General features: G+C 49.8%; 4 protein-coding genes across 4 annotated transcripts; 2 read left to right on the forward strand and 2 right to left on the reverse strand.

Annotated features, from left to right (window-relative positions):
- Window positions 1-190: 190 nt before the first annotated feature.
- On the forward strand, window positions 191-15,067 carry TGAM01_v203620 (hypothetical protein; the record flags this gene model as incomplete). Its single annotated transcript, XM_018806089.2, has 2 exons — window positions 191-7,423; window positions 7,475-15,067. The coding sequence occupies 2 exons, from the start codon at window positions 191-193 to the stop codon at window positions 15,065-15,067; spliced, it is 14,826 nt and encodes a 4,941-aa protein (XP_018660807.2).
- Window positions 15,068-16,284: 1,217 nt separating this feature from the next.
- Window positions 16,285-17,364, forward strand: TGAM01_v203621 (hypothetical protein; the record flags this gene model as incomplete). Its single annotated transcript, XM_024549246.1, has 4 exons — window positions 16,285-16,441; window positions 16,527-16,542; window positions 16,655-16,708; window positions 16,860-17,364. The coding sequence occupies 4 exons, from the start codon at window positions 16,285-16,287 to the stop codon at window positions 17,362-17,364; spliced, it is 732 nt and encodes a 243-aa protein (XP_024405951.1).
- Window positions 17,365-17,541: 177 nt separating this feature from the next.
- On the reverse strand, window positions 17,542-19,566 carry TGAM01_v203622 (hypothetical protein; the record flags this gene model as incomplete). The annotated part of the gene is made up of 2 exons (XM_018806087.1): window positions 17,542-19,304; window positions 19,374-19,566. 2 exons carry the CDS (start codon window positions 19,564-19,566, stop codon window positions 17,542-17,544), a joined length of 1,956 nt encoding a protein of 651 aa, XP_018660805.1.
- Window positions 19,567-21,196: 1,630 nt separating this feature from the next.
- TGAM01_v203623 (hypothetical protein) lies at window positions 21,197-22,210 on the reverse strand (the record flags this gene model as incomplete). Its single annotated transcript, XM_018806086.1, has 4 exons — window positions 21,197-21,784; window positions 21,854-21,978; window positions 22,055-22,151; window positions 22,205-22,210. 4 exons carry the CDS (start codon window positions 22,208-22,210, stop codon window positions 21,197-21,199), a joined length of 816 nt encoding a protein of 271 aa, XP_018660804.1.
- Window positions 22,211-22,303: the final 93 nt, after the last annotated feature.

Here is a 22,303-nt window from a genome sequence, read left to right on the forward strand (position 1 = left end):
CCTGCCGGGATCATGGCGGGTTCTGATTGGCCCGGAAATTCGTAGCGCCGAGTGCCCCTCCTCGATGCACCCTTGTGCCCGACTAGGAAAAAAAAGTTGGCGGGCTCTCATATAAAGAAAAAAAAAAAAGTTAAGAGGCGCGAAGGCGACACTTGGAGAGCAGCGAAAATTCGTTCGACAGAGCGCAATCATGACCATGATTGATGTCTCGAGGCAGAGGAGGTCGCTCCTTCGGGATGCGGCTGTGTTGGACCATCTGCCCTCTGAATTGCTTGAAATTGTCAAGCATCAGTCGTCGACGAAGCTCTTTGATGCTGTGTCCGAGGCGGCGCTCTCACCATCACTTACAGAGCGCATCTTTGTGCATTTTGAGGACGTTTTTTCAGACATTTGCGCGCGCTGGATTCTCAACGCCGGCAATGGACCTCGACGCTTATTAGTTGCATCTGCCATAGCTAGACTTTTGCCATTTGCGCCATATCTCTCGACTTTTCTGCAATGTTCCGGTAAAGCTGGCGATGAAGCTGCGCCGGGACCTTCACTTCAATTGGTGCTGCCCGCCCTCGACGCCTCATTGGGCCTGGATGCAGATGCCTTATTGCAGGTTTTATTAGCATATTGGAGACTTTTCAGCTTTGATCTGCGGACTTTCAGCCCATTGATTTCACCCGAGTATTTACGGAGCTTGTTTGCGCATGAGAGCCGAGCAGTGAGATACCTTGCGATTCGCATCTTCTGCCAACTATTTCACGCCTCCGATTACAAACTTGAATCCCTTACCGACACCCACGTCGGCAATGCGAACGCTATTACTGCGGATTTCGACGGTGCATCGGTTGATTATGGGTTTCTGTCGTTGCATGAGCATGCACGCGCGAAGAAGATCATCGCTTTGCGCCAGCGAGTGGCTCGAGAAGACCAGGAATCCGAACACAACCACGAACCAGTCCTCCAATCCCTCACTCAATATGCGGTTTCTTACGGCAAAATCGTTCTCCCGCGACCACTAATACCAGTTAGCAACTCCTCAGACCTTGTAATGACGGCGACCACCACGAGTAACCTCGAACGACTTGCCGCCATGATTCGCAAACCCGAACCTATCCTCCTTCACGGCCTACCTGGCGTCGGAAAGACGGCGCTGGTCAATGAAATAGCCAAGCAGCTTGGAATGTACTCTAGCATGGTTACGCTACACTTGAACGAGCAGACCGACGCAAAAATGCTGATTGGTCTCTACTCGACAGACTCAAAACCAGGCAGTTTTTCATGGCGTCCGGGTGTGCTGACCACAGCGATCAAAGAAGGCCGATGGGTCCTGGTGGAGGATCTGGACCGAGCCCCTACCGAAGTCCTCAGCACTTTTCTTCCCCTGATCGAGCGAAACGAGCTGTTGATTCCGAGCCGAGGAGAGAGGATAAAAGCTGCGAATACTTTCCGTCTTTTTGCGACTGTTAGGACATCTCGGGGCTTGAACGGACGGGAGAACCTTCCTAGCATCGTTGGTATGCGCTTCTGGCAATCTCTGACTACTGAGCCCATGGTTCAGCCAGAATTGGAGGAGGTTGTTCTGCAAACCTATCCCATGCTGCGCAAGTTTCTTCCCGGAATCATTGCCGTCTACAGCCGTCTGGCCCACGTTAGCAACGGACCTCGTGCTTTACCTCGCGGCCGACTCATGGATCGACAAATGAATCTACGGGATTTGCTGAAGTGGTGTCGGCGCTTGCAAGAGTGCCTGCTGGCCGTGGGGTCAACAACTGGAGAGGAGCCTATAACCGAAACTACGCGAGACTGGATGTTCATGGAGGCTGTTGACTGTTTCGTGGGAAGCTGTCCAGACGATGAGCTTGGCAAGCAGCTTATATACGCCATTGCCGAAGAGATGCATTTGTCCAAAGAACGGGCAGACCATTATTTGACTGCCAATATACCCCCTTTGGAGGAGAATGATGTTCAATTCAGCATTGGACGTGTTCAGCTGCGAAAGAAGAAGATTGTAAACAAGCTACACAAGTCAAAACGACCATTTGCCAGCACTGCTCACGCTAAAAAGCTGTTGGAGCAAATTGCTGTAGCCGTCAAACTTAACGAACCAGTACTTCTTGTTGGAGAGACGGGTATAGGAAAGACGACAGTCGTTCAGCAGTTGGCTGAGTCGCTTGGCCATAAACTTATCGCAGTCAATCTTTCACAGCAAAGTGAGGTGGGCGATCTGCTGGGTGGCTTCAAGCCGGTCAACGTGCGAAGTCTTGCTGTGCCCCTGAAAGAAGAATTTGAGGATCTTTTTGCGGCAACAGGCATATCTGCATCCAAGAACCAGAAATACCTTGAGCAAGTCGGAAAGTGCTTTGCTAAGGGACAGTGGTCAAGATTATCCAAACTGTGGAGAGAGGCGCCGAAGATGTTTCTCAAGATTGTGTCTGAACTAGAGCGTATTCAGTCAGAGAAGGCCGAGGAGAGAAATGGAGATGCACAGCCGACGAAGAGGCGGAAGACTCAGTCTAAGCTGCAAACCCTGCTGGACCTAAAGCCAAGGTGGGATCAGTTCGCGCGTACTCTTGAGCAATTCGAGATTCAAATTTCGGGCGGGTCAACCGCCTTTGCGTTTTCTTTTGTGGAAGGAAACCTAGTAAAGGCTGTCAGGAATGGCGACTGGGTCCTTTTGGATGAGATTAACCTGGCCTCACCAGATACTCTTGAGAGCATTACAGACCTCCTTACTGGACCGAATGAGAAGCCGTCTCTTCTTCTCTCTGAAACAGGAGAGATTGAGAAGATTGTGGCGCACCCCAATTTCCGCATTTTTGGTGCTATGAATCCGGCGACTGATGTTGGAAAGAGAGATTTGCCCATTGGTATTCGATCTAGGTTTACTGAGCTCTACGTGAAAAGCCCCGACAAAGACTTGAAAGATCTTCTCACAATCATCAAGACATACTTGGGCAATGGCAGCAATAAGAATGACCAAGCTGGAGATGATATTGCGCGCCTCTATCTTAACACTAAACGAATGGCCGAAGAGAAGCGAATTGTAGATGGAGCGAACGAAGTCCCTCACTTCAGTCTCCGTACACTGACCCGCGTCCTGAGTTATGTCAACACAATAGCGCCCTTCTATGGCCTGCGGCGAGCCATGTATGAAGGATTCTCCATGGGGTTCTTGACGTTATTGGATCGAAATTCTGAAAAGATGCTTCTGCCGTTAATCTACCACCACCTTCTAGACAAGCATGGAAATCCGCAGTCTCTTCTTTCTCAGCCTCCAAAGCACCCCGGCGATGGTAGAAACTACGTTAAATTCCAGAACCAGAATCGAGATCGACAATATTGGCTATTTCAGGGCAAGGAGACTCCCATAGAGCGAGATGATTACATCATAACACCTTATGTGGAGAGAAATCTTCTTAACCTTGTTCGAGCAACTTCCACGAGACGTTTCCCAATCTTGATTCAAGGACCTACGTCTTCTGGTAAAACAAGTATGATCGAATATCTGGCAAATTTCACTGGTAATCGATTTGTTCGAATCAATAATCACGAACATACTGATCTTCAAGAGTATCTGGGTACTTACATTTCAGGAGCTGATGGGAGACTGCGCTTTCAGGAGGGTCTCTTGGTTCAGGCCATGCGACAGGGACACTGGATCGTTCTTGACGAGCTGAACTTGGCGCCTACGGATGTTCTCGAAGCTCTCAACCGTCTACTCGACGATAACCGCGAACTGTTAATCCCCGAAACTCAGGAAATTGTCAAGCCTCACGAAAACTTTATTCTCTTTGCTACTCAAAACCCTCCTGGCCTATACGGAGGACGAAAAGTGCTGTCTAGAGCGTTCCGAAATCGATTCCTCGAACTGCATTTCGACGATATTCCAGAAGACGAGCTGGAGTTCATCCTCCAGCAGCGTAGCCGCAATACCTCGCCTCCTGACTGCAGACGTATTGTCAATGTTTACAAGGAACTTTCACGTCTCCGCCAGACTAGCAGACTCTTTGAGCAGAAGGATAGTTTTGCCACTCTTCGAGATCTGTTTCGATGGGCTCTTAGAAAGGCGGATACTCGTGAAGAAATTGCTGCTCATGGATTCATGCTTCTGGCTGAAAGAGTGCGCAACGATGAGGAAAGGCTAGCTGTGAAACAAGTCATAGAGAAAGTGTTCAAAGTTGCGCTCAATCCTCAGGATCTCTACTCTGCCGAAGTGGCGCCAGAACTGAAGCACCTCACTGGCCGATCTAATGCACAAGGAGTTGTCTGGACGCACGCAATCAGGAGACTGTATGTGCTGGTGTCTCGCGCCTTACAGAACAATGAGCCCGTTCTCTTGGTTGGTGAAACTGGATGCGGTAAAACAACTGTTGTCCAGCTGCTCGCAGAAGTTTTGGGTAGACAATTGCACATAATCAATGCCCACCAAAACACGGAGACGGGAGATATCATTGGCTCTCAACGCCCTATACGAAACAGAGGCGCTATCCTCGAGGCTCTAGATGTTGATGTGACTGAGGTTTTGAGACAGTGCAATGTTGATATCTCTGGCTCGGCAGCAGAAAGGCTGGAGAGGTATAAGTCGCTTGACAGTGCAGTCCTTGAGAGCATCCCGGAACAGATCAAAGAGCGGATAACCTCCAATGAGACTAGAAGCATGGCTTTATTCGAATGGTCAGACGGTGCTCTGGTAGAGGCCATGCGAGGTGGTCACTTCTTCCTCCTTGACGAAATCTCATTAGCCGATGATTCAGTTTTGGAACGATTGAACTCAGTTCTTGAACCTCAAAGGACACTTCTCTTGGCAGAAAAGGGAGTTGATAATTCATTCGTTGTTGGTGCAGACGGCTACCAGTTCTTTGCTACCATGAACCCTGGTGGTGACTTTGGTAAAAAAGAGCTTTCTCCGGCTTTGCGAAATCGTTTCACCGAAATATGGGTTCCTCCTTTGTCAGACAGTGAAGATATTTACGACATCACCCGGACAAAGCTGACTGAGGCTGCCAAGAGCTATGCAGAAGCTGTAGTCAAGTTTGCGGCTTGGTTTGGCGCCACGTTTCGACCTATGGCTACTGCCCCATTCTCCGTACGAGAGGTTCTTGCTTGGGTTCAATTCATTAATGCTTCTACTGATGAGGATGTCGTCTTCTCAATTGTGCATGGCGCTGCTGCCATCTTCGTGGATAGTTTGGGTGCTAATCCTTCCGCCATTCTCGCGACGGATATCAACGCCATTCACCGCCAGCGATTGGAGTGCTTGGGCAAATTGGGAGAGCTGCTTGATCGAGACGTTACTACTACTTATCAAACACAGCCCGAACTTAATGTCACCGATTCCCACTTGACAATCGGCGGATTCAGTGCGCTTCGAACTGAAGCTGCTTCAAACCCTTCTAGCTTCGCTTTCCATGCACCAACCACGCGGCTAAACGCCATGAGAGTTATCCGAGCGATGCAAACACAAAAGCCTATTCTGCTGGAAGGAAGCCCTGGTGTCGGAAAGACCTCTTTGGTTGTCGCCTTATCGCAAGCCTGTGGCCGGCCGTTGACGAGAATCAATCTGTCAGACCAAACTGATTTGATGGATCTTTTCGGAACGGATGTTCCTGTTGAGGGAGAAGAAGCGGGTAATTTTGCATGGCGAGATGCGCCTTTCCTCCAAGCAATGCAGAAGGGCGAATGGGTTCTTCTGGATGAGATGAATCTTGCTTCGCAGTCTGTTCTTGAGGGTTTGAACGCTTGCTTGGATCACCGTGGAGAAGTATACATCTCCGAACTTGATCAGGTGTTCAAGCGCCATCCCAACTTCCGTCTCTTTGCTGCTCAGAATCCCCACCATCAAGGTGGTGGCCGAAAGGGACTCCCAGCTTCCTTTGTCAACCGATTTGTCGTTGTATATGCCGATGTTTTCAAGAATGATGACCTCAAGCTGATTGCCAGCCACAGCTTCCCACAGCTGTCTGACGAAGTCGTTAGTTTGCTGATCCAATTTGTATCGCAGATTGAGCATCATCTCCTTGTTGAGAAATCCTTTGGCGCACAAGGCAGCCCTTGGGAGTTTAACCTTCGAGACGTTCTCAGATGGCTCAACTTGTTGAGCTCGTCAGATCCGCTCCTGAAAACCCGGCATGTTGAAGACTTCCTTGACATTGTAATCAGACAGCGGTTCCGGACTGAAGCCGATCGTACAGAAGTGGACAAAATATTCCGCCGTGTTATTACATGGCAGCCTCGCTCTCGCCATTTTTACCATGATCTCGGCTCTCAGTTTGGCCAAGTTGGCCTTGCTCTATTAAACAGAAACCTGAGCTCCCAGCCAGAGAGACTACCCAGCATTGACATTGTGCCAAGGCTCCCAGAACTAGAGTCCATAATGCTCTGCGTAAAGCAGGATATCCCCTGTATTCTCAGCAGTCCTTCAGGATATGGTAAATCTGTGCTGTTAGAGTATGTTGCAGCTCTTGCTGGAAAGCCACTTGTCGTGTTCCCCATGAATGCGGATATTGATACGATGGATCTTGTTGGAGGCTTTGAACAAGCCGATCCCTTGCGAGAGATCAACGCCACTATCCGGAATTTGAGGGACTTCTTGCAGCAGTCTATCATGTCAGTTGTTCCAGCTCAAGCTCCAAGCGAAGTTCTGCAGCTGCTTTATCAACTCGACAGCTATAATGGTGATAGCGATAGTATCGCTGTTATTCGCGCCTCCATCGAAGCTGTACTCCAGCAGATTGCTGAGGGTTCTGAAGTTTACATCTCGCTTTCCAAAGCTCTAGAGATTCTCCACAGCCCTCTGGTCCTCTCAAATCCTCGCTTCGAGTGGCTTGATGGAGTAATTGTAAAGGCGTTAGAGACCGGCCAGTGGCTTGTCTTGGATAACGCGAATATGTGCAACGCTTCCGTCCTGGACAGATTGAACTCTTTGCTTGAACCCAACGGCTTCCTCAGCATTAACGAGCACTGTGGCCCCGGAGGAGAACCTCGAATCGTCAGACCTCACCCCGAGTTCCGTATCTTCTTGACCATGGACCCTCGTCATGGCGAGCTCTCTCGTGCTATGAGGAACCGTGCCATTGAGATTCACATGTACACTCCGCCACCCTTCATGGATGCAAGCCTTGCCAGGATGTCACATGTAGAGAGCTCTCTCCAGCGATACCTTAAATCCACAGAGTACTCAGATGCCTTGTTTTCTGAGGAAGCTGATGTTGAGGCTAGCCAAATTTCTCTGGAGAACCTTTCCATCAAGGACGTTGCTCTTCTTCCAAGATTTGCCAAGTCGACTACAGCTGAACATGCCTCGTACACGAACCTTGTACAAGAATTTCTAGGCTTTTTAGAATCACCATTGGGGTCGCGGTTGCAAACATCTCTCAAGGAGCTGTATTCGCAATTGTCGGGCACCACTTCTGATGCTCTAGCTACTTCTCAGGTCAGTAAACCTTTCATGTATACAAAAATGCGATTGCTAACCTTGAACTAGCCTCTTCACCCCCTTAATAATATTACTGTTGGGAATATGCTTCCTTCTACCGATGCAGCTAGGTGGAGCGCTACTCGTTACGATACCTACCGTCACCTGTACCAGATTCAAAACACTGTCACTGCGCAACAATCCCAGGCTCGTTCTTCAAAGCTGGTCTCCTTGAACAGGCTGCAGAGATCTCTCATCAGTGATCGTGTTGCTGCCGTATCAAAGGACTCTACCGTAAAGATTAGTCTATTTATTTCTTCATTTTTGAATGCTTTGACGGAATATTTTGGACTTGATATGTTGTCGCATGACACTATGGAGGGCACTCAGTTCATTAGAGCTGTTCGATGCTATATCGATCGTACGATTGATCTTGCAACAAGGAGCGATTTTGACGAGGCTACATTCCAAGCTCACTTGGCTCAGGGCACCGCGCTCTTAAAGAAGCAGACACTGGCCGCACAGTCCGATAATACCCGCCAGCTCGCATCTTATATCTTAGGAAGGCTTGAGGACGATTTTGACAGTGGATTCAAGCTGAGCACCGGTTTGAGTATGGAGTCGCTCTGGAATTTGATGCGACCCATTCCTATTCCTGACAAGTCAGTCCTTGATCGATCCATGGAGCTTGACCGGCTGGGTACCCGATTTGATGGCCTACGATGGAAAGCTGGAGCTTCTGTTGTAGACTTGTCAAAAGCTCAGCAGACTCTTGAACAGGCCTACAAAATCATCAGGGATGGTGTGCTCACAACAGATGGTCTGGTAAAAGATCTTATTACTGGAATTGAGTCTCTGGAGAGCCGTATTGCCGATGAAGAAGTTGAACTGCTACCATTTTTGGCGAGACAATTTGAGACTTTGAGACAGTTTGATACGCTTCGATCTATCTCGCCTAGAATGTCGGTGGATAGCGGAATCCGAGACTTGTCCATTTTATCCAATGTTCCAACAAAGGCAAGACTATCGCTCATGAGCGCCACAAAAGAAGCGGCACTTTTACAGTCCATGGATTGTTTGGTGCAGCAAGACCAATATGCATGGGACGGAACGTTTGTGCCCACGCTGTGGTCTAAATTGCAAGCAATGAGTGGAGTTAGTCTTGGATCCCTGGCATTGCTCGATGTAGAGCTGCCTGCTCTTGGACGACATATCGCCTCACTGTCCGCTGAAGTAGCCGCTGATCCACTGCCAAAACTGAACAAGGTTCTTCAGCAGCTGATCTTTGAAGTCTTCGGAGCTCATGATGCGAGCCTCAAAGATGCCGCTGTCCAAGCTTATCTCAATGCAGAGGAGCAAGTCAAGAATCAACCCATTCAACTGCCGGGCACTAGCCTCTTTGGTACCTTTTTGCAGAGCATTGAACCTCTTCATCTTCAGCAAGTCGCGGAACAGCACCTGGTCCCAGCCATGGTTTCTTTGCTTGCAGAGAAGAATGATAGCCGGCATACATACCTATCGGCGTTGGCGTGGACTCACTTCAGCGTGGGTGTTCTAAAGCTCTATGTTCCAGATCGTGTCTTTGATCCTCAGCTGCGTCCAAAGATCGAGAGAGAGTTCTTTGAACAGCTTCAAAACAGCTTGTCCGATAACATATCCTCTCTGATAGCTTTTGAGAGGAAGTTTACGGGACAGAATACAAACGAACGTATTGAACTCCTCAGTCAAGAACTTTCCAATATGGGACCTTTACCCGATGAGGTTCAACCAGTCTTCCGACCAGAGGTTTCGGAACTTAGTCGACTGCATGCGGAATTCTCCAATATCTTGAAGGCCATCACGAGTCCGGCTCTTCGATCCGCATTGGAACCATCTAATGACAGTAATGCTCCTGGAGAAAGAGACGGACTTGCACTTGTTAAGGAAAATGTTCAACGTCTCCAAGACCGACTTACTGCTCGATTCGAAGCCTATCAAGATATGACTAGGCCCGCCGCGAACCTTTTGCAGTGCTTGCTTGTTGGTTTGTCGCTTTATGATGCGGCCGCGGCTGCATCGCTATCTCAATCCACGACGCAGCTTCTGGATATGACATCTTTCTTCGGCGGTTCAACTTGGGATATCAGCACGAAGTCATCCTTTGAGAAGAATTTTGAATTCCTCAGCCTTGTCCGAGTCGCCGTGAACGTTGAAGGAAGCGAGTGTTTCCAGCCAGGCATGCGAGAAGCCATCTTTGCAAGCTTCCATGGCTTCTACGATGATTGGACCAAGAAGCTAGAGGCAGACAGGAAAGCTGAAGAGACGAAGAGCAGCCTCTACCAGTTCCGTGGATCGCTCGAGGATGAAGAGGAATTCGATGAACAAGAGTTTAACGAGCTGTTCCCGACATTCGATGCGGATCAAGAGCTTAATCGTCCAGCGAATAATGATCGTTCCGGAAACAAAACAGATTTCGTTCGCAACATGTCACTCAAGATTTCAGAGGCTCATAGAAGGATCTTCTTGGATAGAGAAGATGCTCAAATTTCGATCCGAAACTTGAGTAAAGACTTGGGCACCCGAGTTGCGAATGAGACTAAGGACAAGTCATATCTTGATCGTGAGCTGAACAGCAGAATGCTTGCTAGCACGATGCTTATGCTTGACGAGAAACTCAACAGGCTGCAAACAGCTGAAAAGGACAAGTCATACAGCTTCTATACCAGCCCTAACCTGCCCGAAGCTCGACAACTTGTGATTCTCGTTGGCAAGATCAAGGCCCGCTTCCGTGAACTGCAGCTTGTGGATGAAATTGGCCACATGCAGCCACTGGCAGACGTCATCAAGTACTGCAATAGCGTCCTAGAGCTTGTTCACGAAGATCCTCTAGCTAAAATCCTACCCAAGGTTGAGCAACTGCATGCTCACGTCTACGAATGGCAGTTTGGAGGATGGGCGAGCAAGGTCTATGCTGTTCTGTCGCTCTACAACGCGCTTACGGATACTATCATTCGATGGAGACGACTAGAACTGTCGACATGGGCTAACCTATTTGAAACGGAGCAAGAGAAATGCCAAGAGGATGCTTATTCCTGGTGGTTCATTGCTTATCAAGTGGTTATTGCTGTTCCCCTTTCAATGGTGGAGTCTCCTACAGAGCTGAAGGAGTATGCTGCGTCACTTATCCAGACTTTGGAAACATACTTCTTGACCTCGATTATTGGTCAATTTGCAACTCGCCTGTCACTTTTGAAACAGCTTCAAACCCATCTTCAGCATCTCGTCAAGGATTATCCCAACTTGACGGTCATCTGCCACGCCCTCACGAATTTCATCTTCTACTATTCTCGTTATGAGAAAAATGCTGAAACCGCCATCCAAAAGGGCCGAGCTACGCTCGACAAGAAGATGAAAGACGTCCTACTGATGGCCAGTTGGAAAGATACCAACATCAATGCTCTCCGAGAAAGCGCCAAGAAATCTCACCAGAAGCTGTTCAGAATTGTCAGAAAATTCCGTAGAATTTTGGGAACCGAAATGAAATCGGTTATTGACCAGGGCCTTCCTGACGAGACAATTACACAGCAGGCCAATTTGGAGAATCAAGCTGTGGTAGCTGAAGTGCCTAAAATTGCTACTGAGTCTTTGAATGCGGCTCTTCCTGGGTGGCTGGATAAGCGCAAACGCCTTGGCAACGTGGTGAAAACAGTATCTGTGATGCACAAAGTGGCTGCCAGCCCCGAATTGACCAGTTCTGTTCCCCAATCTTTGGACGCATATCTTTCTAGTTTGGAAGAATCGATGGCAGAATTGAAGAAAGAAACGCCATCGACCTTGACCGACGAGAACAAAGAGGAAGTCAAGCACATGAAGACGAGAAAGCGCAAGTTATTCGCCGACACTCTACGAGATTTGCGTGGAATGGGCTTACGGTACAACCTTGGCCAAGACAAGTTGGCTGAGCAAGAGTCACTTTCTATCGTACTTGCTTCAACTATGCCATTGGAATTCTCTAGTTCTAGCATTCTCAGTGAAGCAGAGTATTACTTCCACAAGACCTTAGATCTTGCACCGAAAGTGAGGAATGCTGCTCGAGAACATTCTGAAGATTTGACCGGCGCCGAGGTCACGCGAAGTATCGGCTTCGTGGAAGGCTTTATTTACTTTGCTCTGTCTCAGCGCAGTAGCCTTGCGAGCATTTTGTCTGCCTTTGGATCGCTGCAGAATACTTTGTTCGAATTCCAGGATTTGGGCAAATTTGAACAGCTTAATGGCTTATCTAGACGACAAAGCAGTACAGACTTGTCACGCCTCCTCCCCTGGAGCGTTCAGGGTTTGCGATTCGCCATTCACTTGCTGGGCGTACATGCAAAACTAGGCAAGCTTGATCACAGTGCTTTGGTTCAAAAGCTTGAAGCTTGGACAACTACAATGGAGCAGCATTCCCAGAGGTTGGGTGAATTGGTCAAACTTCCTGCACTTCTGACGTCTAGTGCACATGCTCAACTAGAGGAAGATGTCTCTCGTGATTTGGCTGGGCTACAATTGGCCGTCACTGATGCTATCCAGGGCAATCCTGATGTTGCCTTCATTCTTCAGCAGCTTCGTGTCTGGAGCCAGACTATCAACATTCCTCTAGAAGCTCAAGGGCACACGATGGATCTTTTGGGCTTTGTGGAATCAATTGCCACTCTATGCGACACGGTTCTTGTAGCCGTTGAGAATGCCAAGAAAGCTGCAGCAGAGATCCCTAGAAAGGAGGACGAGACGGCCTGGCTAAAGAGACATAGCGAAGCTTTCTTTTCTATGATCAATCAGCTGTACATGAGAAACGTCGAGAAAACTCTCCAGCAGTGTATTCGCGCTTTGCAGAAAATCGATCTTGCACAGCCGTTGGCAAGCATGGCCGCAATGAGCGCCATTACTGTTGCGTCACCAATCTTGACCCAATTTTCAGCACTATGCCAACAATCCATCATGACCGGTCTTGATATCCACCGCGCGACAGTCAAAATGGGATACGGCATGACAAAGGCCTTTACACAAATCGCATCTCAAGGATTCTGTACGCCACAAGAGAAGTCAGACGAAAAGTCAGGTGCCGACAGCAAAGTAGAATCCGGCACTGGCCTTGGTGACGGCGAAGGTGCTGAAGATATCAGCAAGGATATCCAGGCTGACGAAGACCTTTCTGAGCTTGCACAAGAAGCCAATAAAGAGAAGAACGAGGACATGGAAGATGAGAAGGACGCAGTCGACATGGCAGACGAGGAGATGGAGGGAGACATGAACAGCGTGGATGGTGCTGAAGAAGAGGAAGACAAGTCTCAGAAGGGGGATGAAGAGGAGGAGGAAGAGAATGATATGGATGAAGAGGCTGGTGACGTGGATGACCTGGATCCTACTGCCGTTGATGAAAAGATGTGGGATGGCGATGATGAGAAGGCGGAGAAGGATCAAGAAGGTGATAAAGCCAAGGGTCAGAAGCAAGAGGACGAGCAAATGGCCACTGAAGGAGAAGCGAAGCCAGATGACGCGGAGCAAGATCAGAGCAAGGATCAAGATCAAGAGCCTGAGGCCAACGAGGGTGATGAGCCCGAGAACGAGGAAGTAGAAGACGAGGAAGAAGGCGTAGATGCAAAAGAAGAGCTGAACCGCCAAGACCAAACAGTGGAGGAGAATGATGCGCTGGAGCTGCCCGAAGATATTGATATGAATCTTGACGAGAACGATGCGGCAGGCTCAGAGGATGAGGATGATTTGGATCTCATGTCAGACATTGAGGAAGACGACAAGGAGCAGGAAGAGCAGCCCAATGATGCGCAAGCAGCCAATGACGAAGAGATGGAAGAGGATGCTAAGCAGCAGGTAGAGGAGGAGACTGCTGCTGACGACGAAGTTAGCGAAGCGGAAGAGGTTGAAGAAAACGTTGGTGAAGAAATCAAAGAAGAACAGGAAGCTGAAGAAGAAGAGAAGAAGGAAGAACAACAGGACGAGAGCAACCCTGAGCCTCAACCTAAGCAAGAGGATAACAAGGCAGACAACGACAATGCGGCCCCTAGCGACGTCAAGAGCTCTGGAATAGATCAAAACGCAGATTCCATGGACGTGGATGATGAGTTTCAAGCCAAGGCGGCCCAGCAAGATGAAGGAGATATGGGAGACGGCGCCGCTGACCAAGACACGAGTGCCGGCAACAAGGGGGCTACATCACGCTCAAAAGAGACTGCAGATAAGCCTGAAGATGGCAATGCAGAGGAAGAGGCTCGCAGTGATCCTTTCAAGAAGCTTGGTGATGCCTTGGAGAGATGGCATCGCCAACAGTCAGACATTAAGGATGCAAATCCAGAAGAAGATGAAAAGCAGCACGGACAAGACTCTGAAGAACAAGAAAGGCGCGAATTCCAGCACCTGCAGGATGACAATGCAGCGGAAGATACTCAAGCTTTGGGCACAGCAGACAAGGAAGAGGCACAGCCCTTGGATGAGTCCATGGCGATTGATGAAGAGAAGCAAGATCCAACCAGTCGTCTGATGGAAGAAGACGAGGCCGAAAAGGAGGCCGAAGAGACTGACAAAATGGATCTTGGCGAGCCAGCAGACGAAGACAAGGACACGGCTGCCAATGATGTCGATGATAATCGGACTGGCGTAAAGACAAGACAAGGTGCCTACAACAAGGAGTCTACGCCTGAAGATGAGGAGGAAGATGACCAGAGAGCCAAGACGGATGAAGAAGAGGAAGAAGTCCAGGATGCGTCAACCCAGCTATCGACAACTCACCTTTGGGAAGACCAGCGTCCTCTCCGCGACTTTTCAGCCTGTCTTGAGCAGTGGACCGAGCTTCAGACCAAGTCTCACAGCCTGTCGCTTTCTTTGACATCTCAGCTGCGACTGATTCTGACCCCATCTCAATCTACCAAGCTGTCGGGATCGTTCCGCACCGGAAAGCGGCTGAACATCAAGCGCATTATCCCTTACATCGCTTCCAGCTACAAGCGAGACAAGATCTGGATGCGACGCAGCATCCCGACCAAGCGAACTTATCAAATCATGCTTTGCGTGGACGACAGCAAGAGCATGGGAGAGTCGTCATCTGGCGCATTGGCAATGGAGTCGCTGGTCATGGTCTCACGCTCCCTGACGATGCTCGAGGCCGGCCAAGTGGGCGTGTTGGGCTTTGGTGCCGATGTCTTTACGGCGCACGAGCTCACCGATCCCTTTGCTTCGGATGCTGGCGCCAAGGTCCTGCAGCGATTCTCATTTGGTCAGGACAGGACGGATATTGCACTGCTGATCCGACAGACGATTGACACGTTCCGCACGGCACGGCAGCGGTCCAGTGGAGGAGCAGACCTCTGGCAACTTGCGTTGATCCTTTCTGACGGACTGACGCCCTCTTCGGCCCACGACTCGATCCGACGCCTGCTCCGCGAGGCGATGGAGGAGCGCATCATGATTGTCTTTATCATCATGGACGACACGGGCAAGAAGAAGGGAGACAGCGTGCTGGAGCTCAAGGAGGCCAAGTTTGTGAGTGACGGGGGCGAGAGCAGAGTGGTGATTGAGCGGTACTTGGACACGTTCCCGTTCCAGTATTATCTGATTGTGCATAATTTGGAGGAGTTGCCGAGCGCGCTGGCGGGATTGCTGCGCATATGGTTTGCGGAGGTGGCATCGTAACAGGGTATATAAAAAGCACGGTACATGGAGTTTGGGTTGGGATGGATAGATGGATATGGTTATATGTGTATAGAATTGTGTATATGCAATGCATTTGGAGTTTTTATAAATGAAGAGTTTTTCGATTCATTATTACATGCTGTACAGGTTATAGTAAATACGTGCTGAGATGTAGATTCAAGATGCTGCGTGACGCCATTCAAAGAGGTTGCATCCCTGCATGAGTCAATATGCACATGCTAGCTATCATGCAGTAGTGCACGCACACCAATGCAGCATCAAATTATTCTTATTTAGAAAAAGAGCTCAATTGTAGTATTTGAGATTATTTCTCCCCTTTTGTTTCTTTTCAGCACATGTCTCACTTGAACGGATACACTAAAGACAGCTAACACGCACTTGTGCATACAACTGAGACCTCGTCTCCATATCGCTGCTTTAGTGCCGGATAGGTAATTTGAAATACTTTTGACGGCGATGACTCAAATTTCAATCCGTCAGTTTGGGCGGTGAAACATTTCATAGAGCTGGATGCCATTGTACGGAGTATTGATGTTTGTAGTATTTGTGTTTATGGTTGAGCTTGAGACAACGTGTTGGCTTTTGAGCTGCCATAAGAGGCTGTTTTACCTGTGAGGTGTAGTTCGAGCTCGGTAACACAACATGCCTTTTATGGTAACACCTCAATATAATTAGTATTATAATGACAACATACATACCATCCCTTTGCTATCAGATACCAATTTTACAATGCAAATCAAATCAAATCAAGACTCGCATCCTCATAACCCAGCCACAGGGTTCAGTTCCGGATCGGCCCTCATTTCCTACCCGCACTCCCATGGGGCGCCAAATCCCGAAAAAGATCCGCAGGATGAATCTCAAATCAATCAGAAACCAACGAATGAGCGGCAAGTCAGCCAAGCCGGAGCGGGAAGGTGGAAATGAAGCAAGAGAGAGAGAATTCCATTTTCATTGAAACCTATACTTTGAGAGATAGGGATTTATTTATATATACCGCTGCATCTATCCTTGCTCCAGACTCTCTTTAGTCTTCTTTTAGCCACATGCCGCTATAAATCGCCAAACCCCGCCATCAGATCCCCAAACCCGGTCATCGGCATATCAATCAAGAGAACCCTGAATCTTTCTCACAAGCTCTTCTTTTCTTCTTCTTCATCTTCCTCTTCGTTGAAAACAACTTGATTCAACTCTTTATGCAACGGCCATTTCTTCTCCTCCGCTGTCGCCCCTCCATTCCGCCTCTCTCATCGCAGCCAAGCTCCAGACTCTCTCGTCCTCTCTACCGCTCTCTTTCGCATTCCACTCCTCCCATCACATCCAAAATGGCTGCTGCTACAGAAATGCGGTTCAGTAAGTTGTTCATAGCTACAACTCATTCTCGCCAATTCTCCTCATCTATAATTCAAATCAAGAGACTTACTAACCTCTTAAACAGAGAACCCTGCCATCTTGTAAGTTGATCTCGCTCTCATCTCGCCCTCACAACTGCGACAGCAGCCGGACGACGGGAAGCGAAATCCACGAAATCAGTACAACATGCTGACAACCAATTGAATCAAACAGCGTCTGCGATATGCAAGAAAAGTTCCGCAACGCCATCTACGAATTTGATAGCATGTGAGTAGTAAGCCTGGAGCTACAAACCGTTGGCTAAGCCGAGGTACCCTCCAGCGTTCCCTGTACCAAAATCCTCAACACCAAAATGCAACATCACCACCCGTCAACCCAGCCTCAATTCTCAAATTCCTGCTAACAAGAGACCAAAAAGCGTCACCACCACCGTCAAACTCCTCACCTACGCCCAAAACCTCTCCATCCCCGTCTACGCAACCACCCAAACATCCGCCAAGCTGGGCGCCACCGTCCCCGCCATCGCCGACATGCTCGGCGTCTCCGAAGTCCACGACAAGACCAAGTTCTCCATGCTCATCCCCTCCATCGCCGCCAGCCTCGCGCCCGGCTCGCGCGTCGCCCTCGTCGGCATCGAGACGCACATTTGCATCACGCAGACGGCGCTGGACCTGCGTGACGCCGGCCACTTCCCGTATGTCATTGCCGACGGCGTCAGCTCGTGCAACAAGGGCGAGGTGGGCATTGCGCTGGATCGGCTGCGGAGCGAGCCCGGCATTGCCGTCACGTCAAGCGAAAGCTGGATGTACGAGTGCCTGGGCGATGCGTCACATCCCTTGTTCAAGGGGCTGTTCACCGTGGTCAAGGGCAAGTTGAGCGAGACGAGCAAGGTGTTGAGTGTGCTGCCGCCGTCCAAGATTTGAACTGGGGATGTAATTACTGAGGAAACTACTTGTATCACATGTTCTACTTTATTCACTTGGGTGGCTTTATTACTTTGGGAGCATTCAATAAAAAGTATTTTACCTGGTCTAACTACTGATGTCGGGGCATTCGACTTTTCAATTCCTATCTACTAGCTATGACCAATTCCAGGCAGTTTACTCTGCCGCAGTCGTCGTCTTGGTTGACTTTGCTGTCCCCGGTGGTGTCATCCACGAAAAGGCTGACGCTACTCCGACAGGATTATTCGCCGACCTTGGCAACGACACCGAACCTGAAGCCGTCCGACCGCCAGAAGTCGAGGCGGGCTTTGCTGCCTCGTTGCCCTTGCCTTCACTCGCCGCCCCTGGCTTTTTGGTCTCCCATTTAATGCTGCCGTTGGCTGCTGCTGTGGAGGTGCTTTCGCCACTCATGCTAATCTGGCTCTTGCGCCGACCTAGCTCAGACTTGGATGGGATGGGAGGCTCGTACGACGCTCCTGTGCGCGCAGAAGACGAGCTGGACTTTGGAGCTTTGAGGATCTTCATGTTGCGCCCTCGGGGCGCGGGTTGGTATCCGCTCAAAGGTCCAGTCTCGCGCTGGTCCGTTCCGCTGCCATTGGGATTGCGCCAGGAGCCCCAGATGCCTGATGACGCTTCTCGCCGCGAGGCTTCAGACGCACTTGATCCATCTCTTCTCCGACGCTCAGAGCCACTGGCATCTCTCGTAGACTTTTCCGTGTCTTCTTCGTAATCGGGGACACTATTCGCTCGAACACGATCCGAGGGCTCAGAATGCGACGTTGCGGGTGACGCCTGGCTCCTTGTCTCACTGCTTCCCGGCTCTTTGGTCGCTGCTGTAATGGATGTAGGCGTGGCTGTTGTCGTAGCTGTTGTCGTCGTCGTCGTCGTCGTCGTCGTCGTCGGTGTTGGTGGTATTTTTTCCTCACTTTCGGTCCTATTGATCTCCCCAAAGACGAAGGGTGCAGCATTGGCATTCAGCTTTGGTCGTTCCGGCGCAGCACTGCTGGTAGTTATGTGGCGGAATACCTCCTCGTCTTCAGGGCGAATGAAGGGAACCCGTAGTCGATCTCGCTCGTTACTGTAAAGCACCATCGTATTTTGAGAGAAGAGGATGTCGGCTGCATGCGCTCTCAGGGCATCACTGCCGATGAATATGCGAACCGGTTTTGAGCCTTGGCTCAATTTGGCTGCGTCGCCACCACTACCACCACACATTTCAAAACAAACCGACATCGAGGGCACCGATCCCGCGGCAGAATCTGACCGGCTGCTGTGGCGCGTAATGACAGCTTCTGCAAGGTACACGTCTAGTCTAGCTTTATAAGCTCCGCTGACGTCGCGTTGAAATTCGGTTAGCAAATCCAGCTCTTTGACAAGCGAATATTCAATTGTAGACTTCTGCGACCCCGTGCAAATATCCGCGTAGAGCAGCGTCCCGTGGGCATAATCTGTAGTCAGCCAACAGCGGACAATGGATGGAACAGTCCCTAGGACATAGACAGAGGCTGGAAGTCCAGGCATATCAAAGGAAGAATCGTCATCGTCTTCATCACCAGTGGCAAAGTTGGTGTCGAGGCCAATGCTGCTAGCTCGGCCTGACGCTACAGAATGGTGAGAATGCACCGAATGCCCTGCCGAGCTATGTCTGCCGTCTGACTTGTGTGACAGTGATCGTTCCATCATGAAACCGGTGCTCGGACGGACCTGGCCAAAGTCTCCTGAATGGCGGTTGTTTTGGGCGGCCCAGCTCGATCCATGGAGAGCGCTTTCATCAAACCGGACGCTGTTTGCTCGTGAAGCTGCGCCGCCGCGGCGAACCGGCTCCTCTTCCGCAGGGCCCAAATGCAGGGAGCCAAGCAACTGCTCTCCCTGTTCATCCAAGTCGTCAAAGACATCATTTTGGGGGATCTGGACTGGGCCTGAAGAACATTTAGTATTGGAAGCTTCAATTTTTCGACTCAATGAGGAGCGAGGGCAATGCAGCTCACCATGTTGTGGCGTTCCGGCCAGGACTCCCGGAAATGGTGAATTCCATACCGATTTTATAGCAGAATCGTCTGCCTGGCGCTTCTCCAGCCTCAGAATTCGTTCTGCGTAGTTTGCCTGAGTATACTGGACCTGCTTCAGCTCCATTTGCAGGTTGTACAGCTCTTCCCGAGAAACGCCGAAGCGGGATTCCATGTCTGAAGATATCTTAAAGGAGGGATGCGGGAACATATGACGCCAAGATTAACAGAGTTTGATCAGTCCGAGGCGTTGGGAGAGACGATGGTGCGATATTAAATAAGTCGTAGGAAAAGAAAGATATTAAGCATAGGTATCAACGCAAAGACAACAGCAGCCAGGATTCAGCTAGAGGTGCACAATGTTGGAGCCGCACAGAGTAAGAGGATTAGAAAAGGGGGATGCCGAAGTGTTGCTGATTCGGGCGTTCACTTTGGAGAGTACAATGCGGCGTGGCACTCGTCCGGGTTTTCGATCACTCAGAGTATTAATGGCAGTTCACAATCCCATCCCCGACCACATCTCCTTGCCCTGGACCCGCAGGTCACTCAGCCGATAACGCAGAGCGTGCGTTATGGCCTGAAGAAAACCAATATTCAGGCTTTTCAGGTTTGTGAGACGTCTCGAGAGATGGGGAGTCTTCAAGTAGCGGCGGAGTCGCGTGGCAGATCCTGTGTCGGCACGGACACAAAGCGGCACCAAGATTGTGGGTTTAGCCACACGGATGAAGTCTCGTATGCGAGTGTTTGTTTATAGGATGGGCCGTTCACACGCTGTTTATATGCTGTGATTCCGTGGCTTGGATAGACCAGTGGCCAGACGTAGGCGTGCAAAAAGAGGTGTGCAGGTGGTTATTGGTGTGAAGCAGTTCGGAAGTGCCTTTATTTGTAAGACGCAAGTGCTTCTTTTCGCGGGAAAAATCACGGCGACCGCGTGCCGTTTAATAGGAAGCCGACAGCTCGATTCGGTATCTGATAGGGATATCAGCACTTTTTGGGGTGTGTCGGGAACGCGAGCTGGAGAACGAGTCGGTGGCTGGTCTGTAGAGAGCGCTGGGGAGAGATGGCGTTGAAGAGGCCGACTCTGGGTGGAGGAGTCGAACGATGAAAGACGAAGAGAAAACGGAGACTGAAGAAGCAGGAAGCGGCCGCCAGTTATTGATCAGTGGGCCCGTGCAAGTGCGACGTCGACGCGCAAACAAGGCGAGGCAAGGCAAGGCAGGCAGAGAGAGACGTGAGAGTAGAATCAACAAGCAGTTTCAGGTCCAAGGGCTGCGTGATGATGCGAGGTTGGCCGATCGCCACAATCCAGGATTCCAGCCCGCCTCGAGCTTAGTGGTTGCGCTGGGCGCGTTCCCCACCAGTGCCAATCACAGGCCGTGGCAGCCTCTGAAGACAGCTGGGTCCAGCGCTCTAGGCAGGCAATCCAGCAGGGCGTCATCGCCGCAAGGCATTGAACGCTAGCAGAGAGCAGGGCAGCGCGCTGTAATACAGCACCTAGGCCTGTCATCCTAGCTGGAAGGATGGACTGATGGATTGAAGCTTTCACCCCTTCCCCGCAGACAGGGCTGTCTGTTCCCATGCTACCTGGGTTATGATGCTGCTTTCAAATCTCCCACCCATCAGCTGATTACAGGGACTATCGGATGCCTCTCCTGATTAGATCTTCGCTGCCATAAGCCGATATTGCAATAGGTATCATTACGGTTTAACTAGGCTGATCTACTAGTATCCACGTAAAATGGCCGAGGCGCTTTCTGTCTAGTCTATATGTATATATGCATATGCGCGTTATACAGCAGCCCATCTTACTCGAGGGGAATGGGCGTTACCTTTGGCAGATCAACCTTTGGGGGAGTGACAACTCTCCAATCCGGAATTATATAGTCCGTCCTGTCATCCGGCTTGATATTTTGCCCAATATGCGCTTTGATCTCATCGAAAAACACCCTATATCCCTGTCCGCCCATGTGAAGTCCATCCGGAAGAAGCTTATCCAGCCCCCCTTGCTTCCCATTCTCGGGCGATCCAAGCCAAGGCCCTCCTGGCTGATAGTCCTCTGGCGACATGGAAATAGCTTCGCCCATGATTGCTTGCCAGAGATCAATAAGAACTACTCCCGGATTCTCGCGGGCGACCTCCCGAGCCTTCTCCGAATATGAGGCAGATATGGCCGAGGACCGAATCGCTGCTGGATGGCCGTAAGCCACATCAACCTCTTGCAGCTTAATTTCATCCACTGGGGGAGGAGTGACCAGTAGGATTTTGGGGTTGTGAGCCTGTATATGAGGATGGTTTATAATCTTGCTGAGGTTCTCCTTATATGTCTCAATAGGAACATGCTGCGATGTAGCTGCTCCAGGTTTAACAGCGTCGTTTGCTCCCAAGAGAATCAGCTAGAAACAAGTCCGTCAAGTCAGTATGCGCAAATTACTATACAAACTCCAAAGGTACTCTGCACTAACCAAATACTCAATTTTTGGTGATGAGGCAGACGGTTCAGCAAAAATCTCGGGCAAGTACTTGAGAACATTTGTCGTGTTCCACCCCGCAAAGCCGCGATTAACCACGTCAAATCGCCGTATAAGCCCTGCAAAACGTCTTTTTTAGAATCTCTCTCAAGAGTTTTTATTCTTTTGTAAAGTTAGATCATTTCGGCATCTTACGTGTTTGAAGAGCCGACTGGAATGAGAAGCCGCTCAAAGTATGAGCTGCAAACTCAAACAGGGAATCCCCCAGGAGAACGACTTGAGGATACGGCTTCTATACTGAGTGAGCCTTTTGTTAAATAAGCCTCGAATGATATTCCAACTTACAGCCATTGTGTGCTCTTGAAGACGGCCTTTTTTTAAAAGTAGTATTTTGTGAATGTAATAGTAAGGGTGTAGAATTGGGGGATTCGAATGACACTATAT

Source organism: Trichoderma gamsii (genome assembly GCF_001481775.2).
Source record: "Trichoderma gamsii strain T6085 chromosome Unknown Scaffold_10.2, whole genome shotgun sequence".
Classification (NCBI taxonomy): domain Eukaryota; kingdom Fungi; phylum Ascomycota; class Sordariomycetes; order Hypocreales; family Hypocreaceae; genus Trichoderma; species Trichoderma gamsii.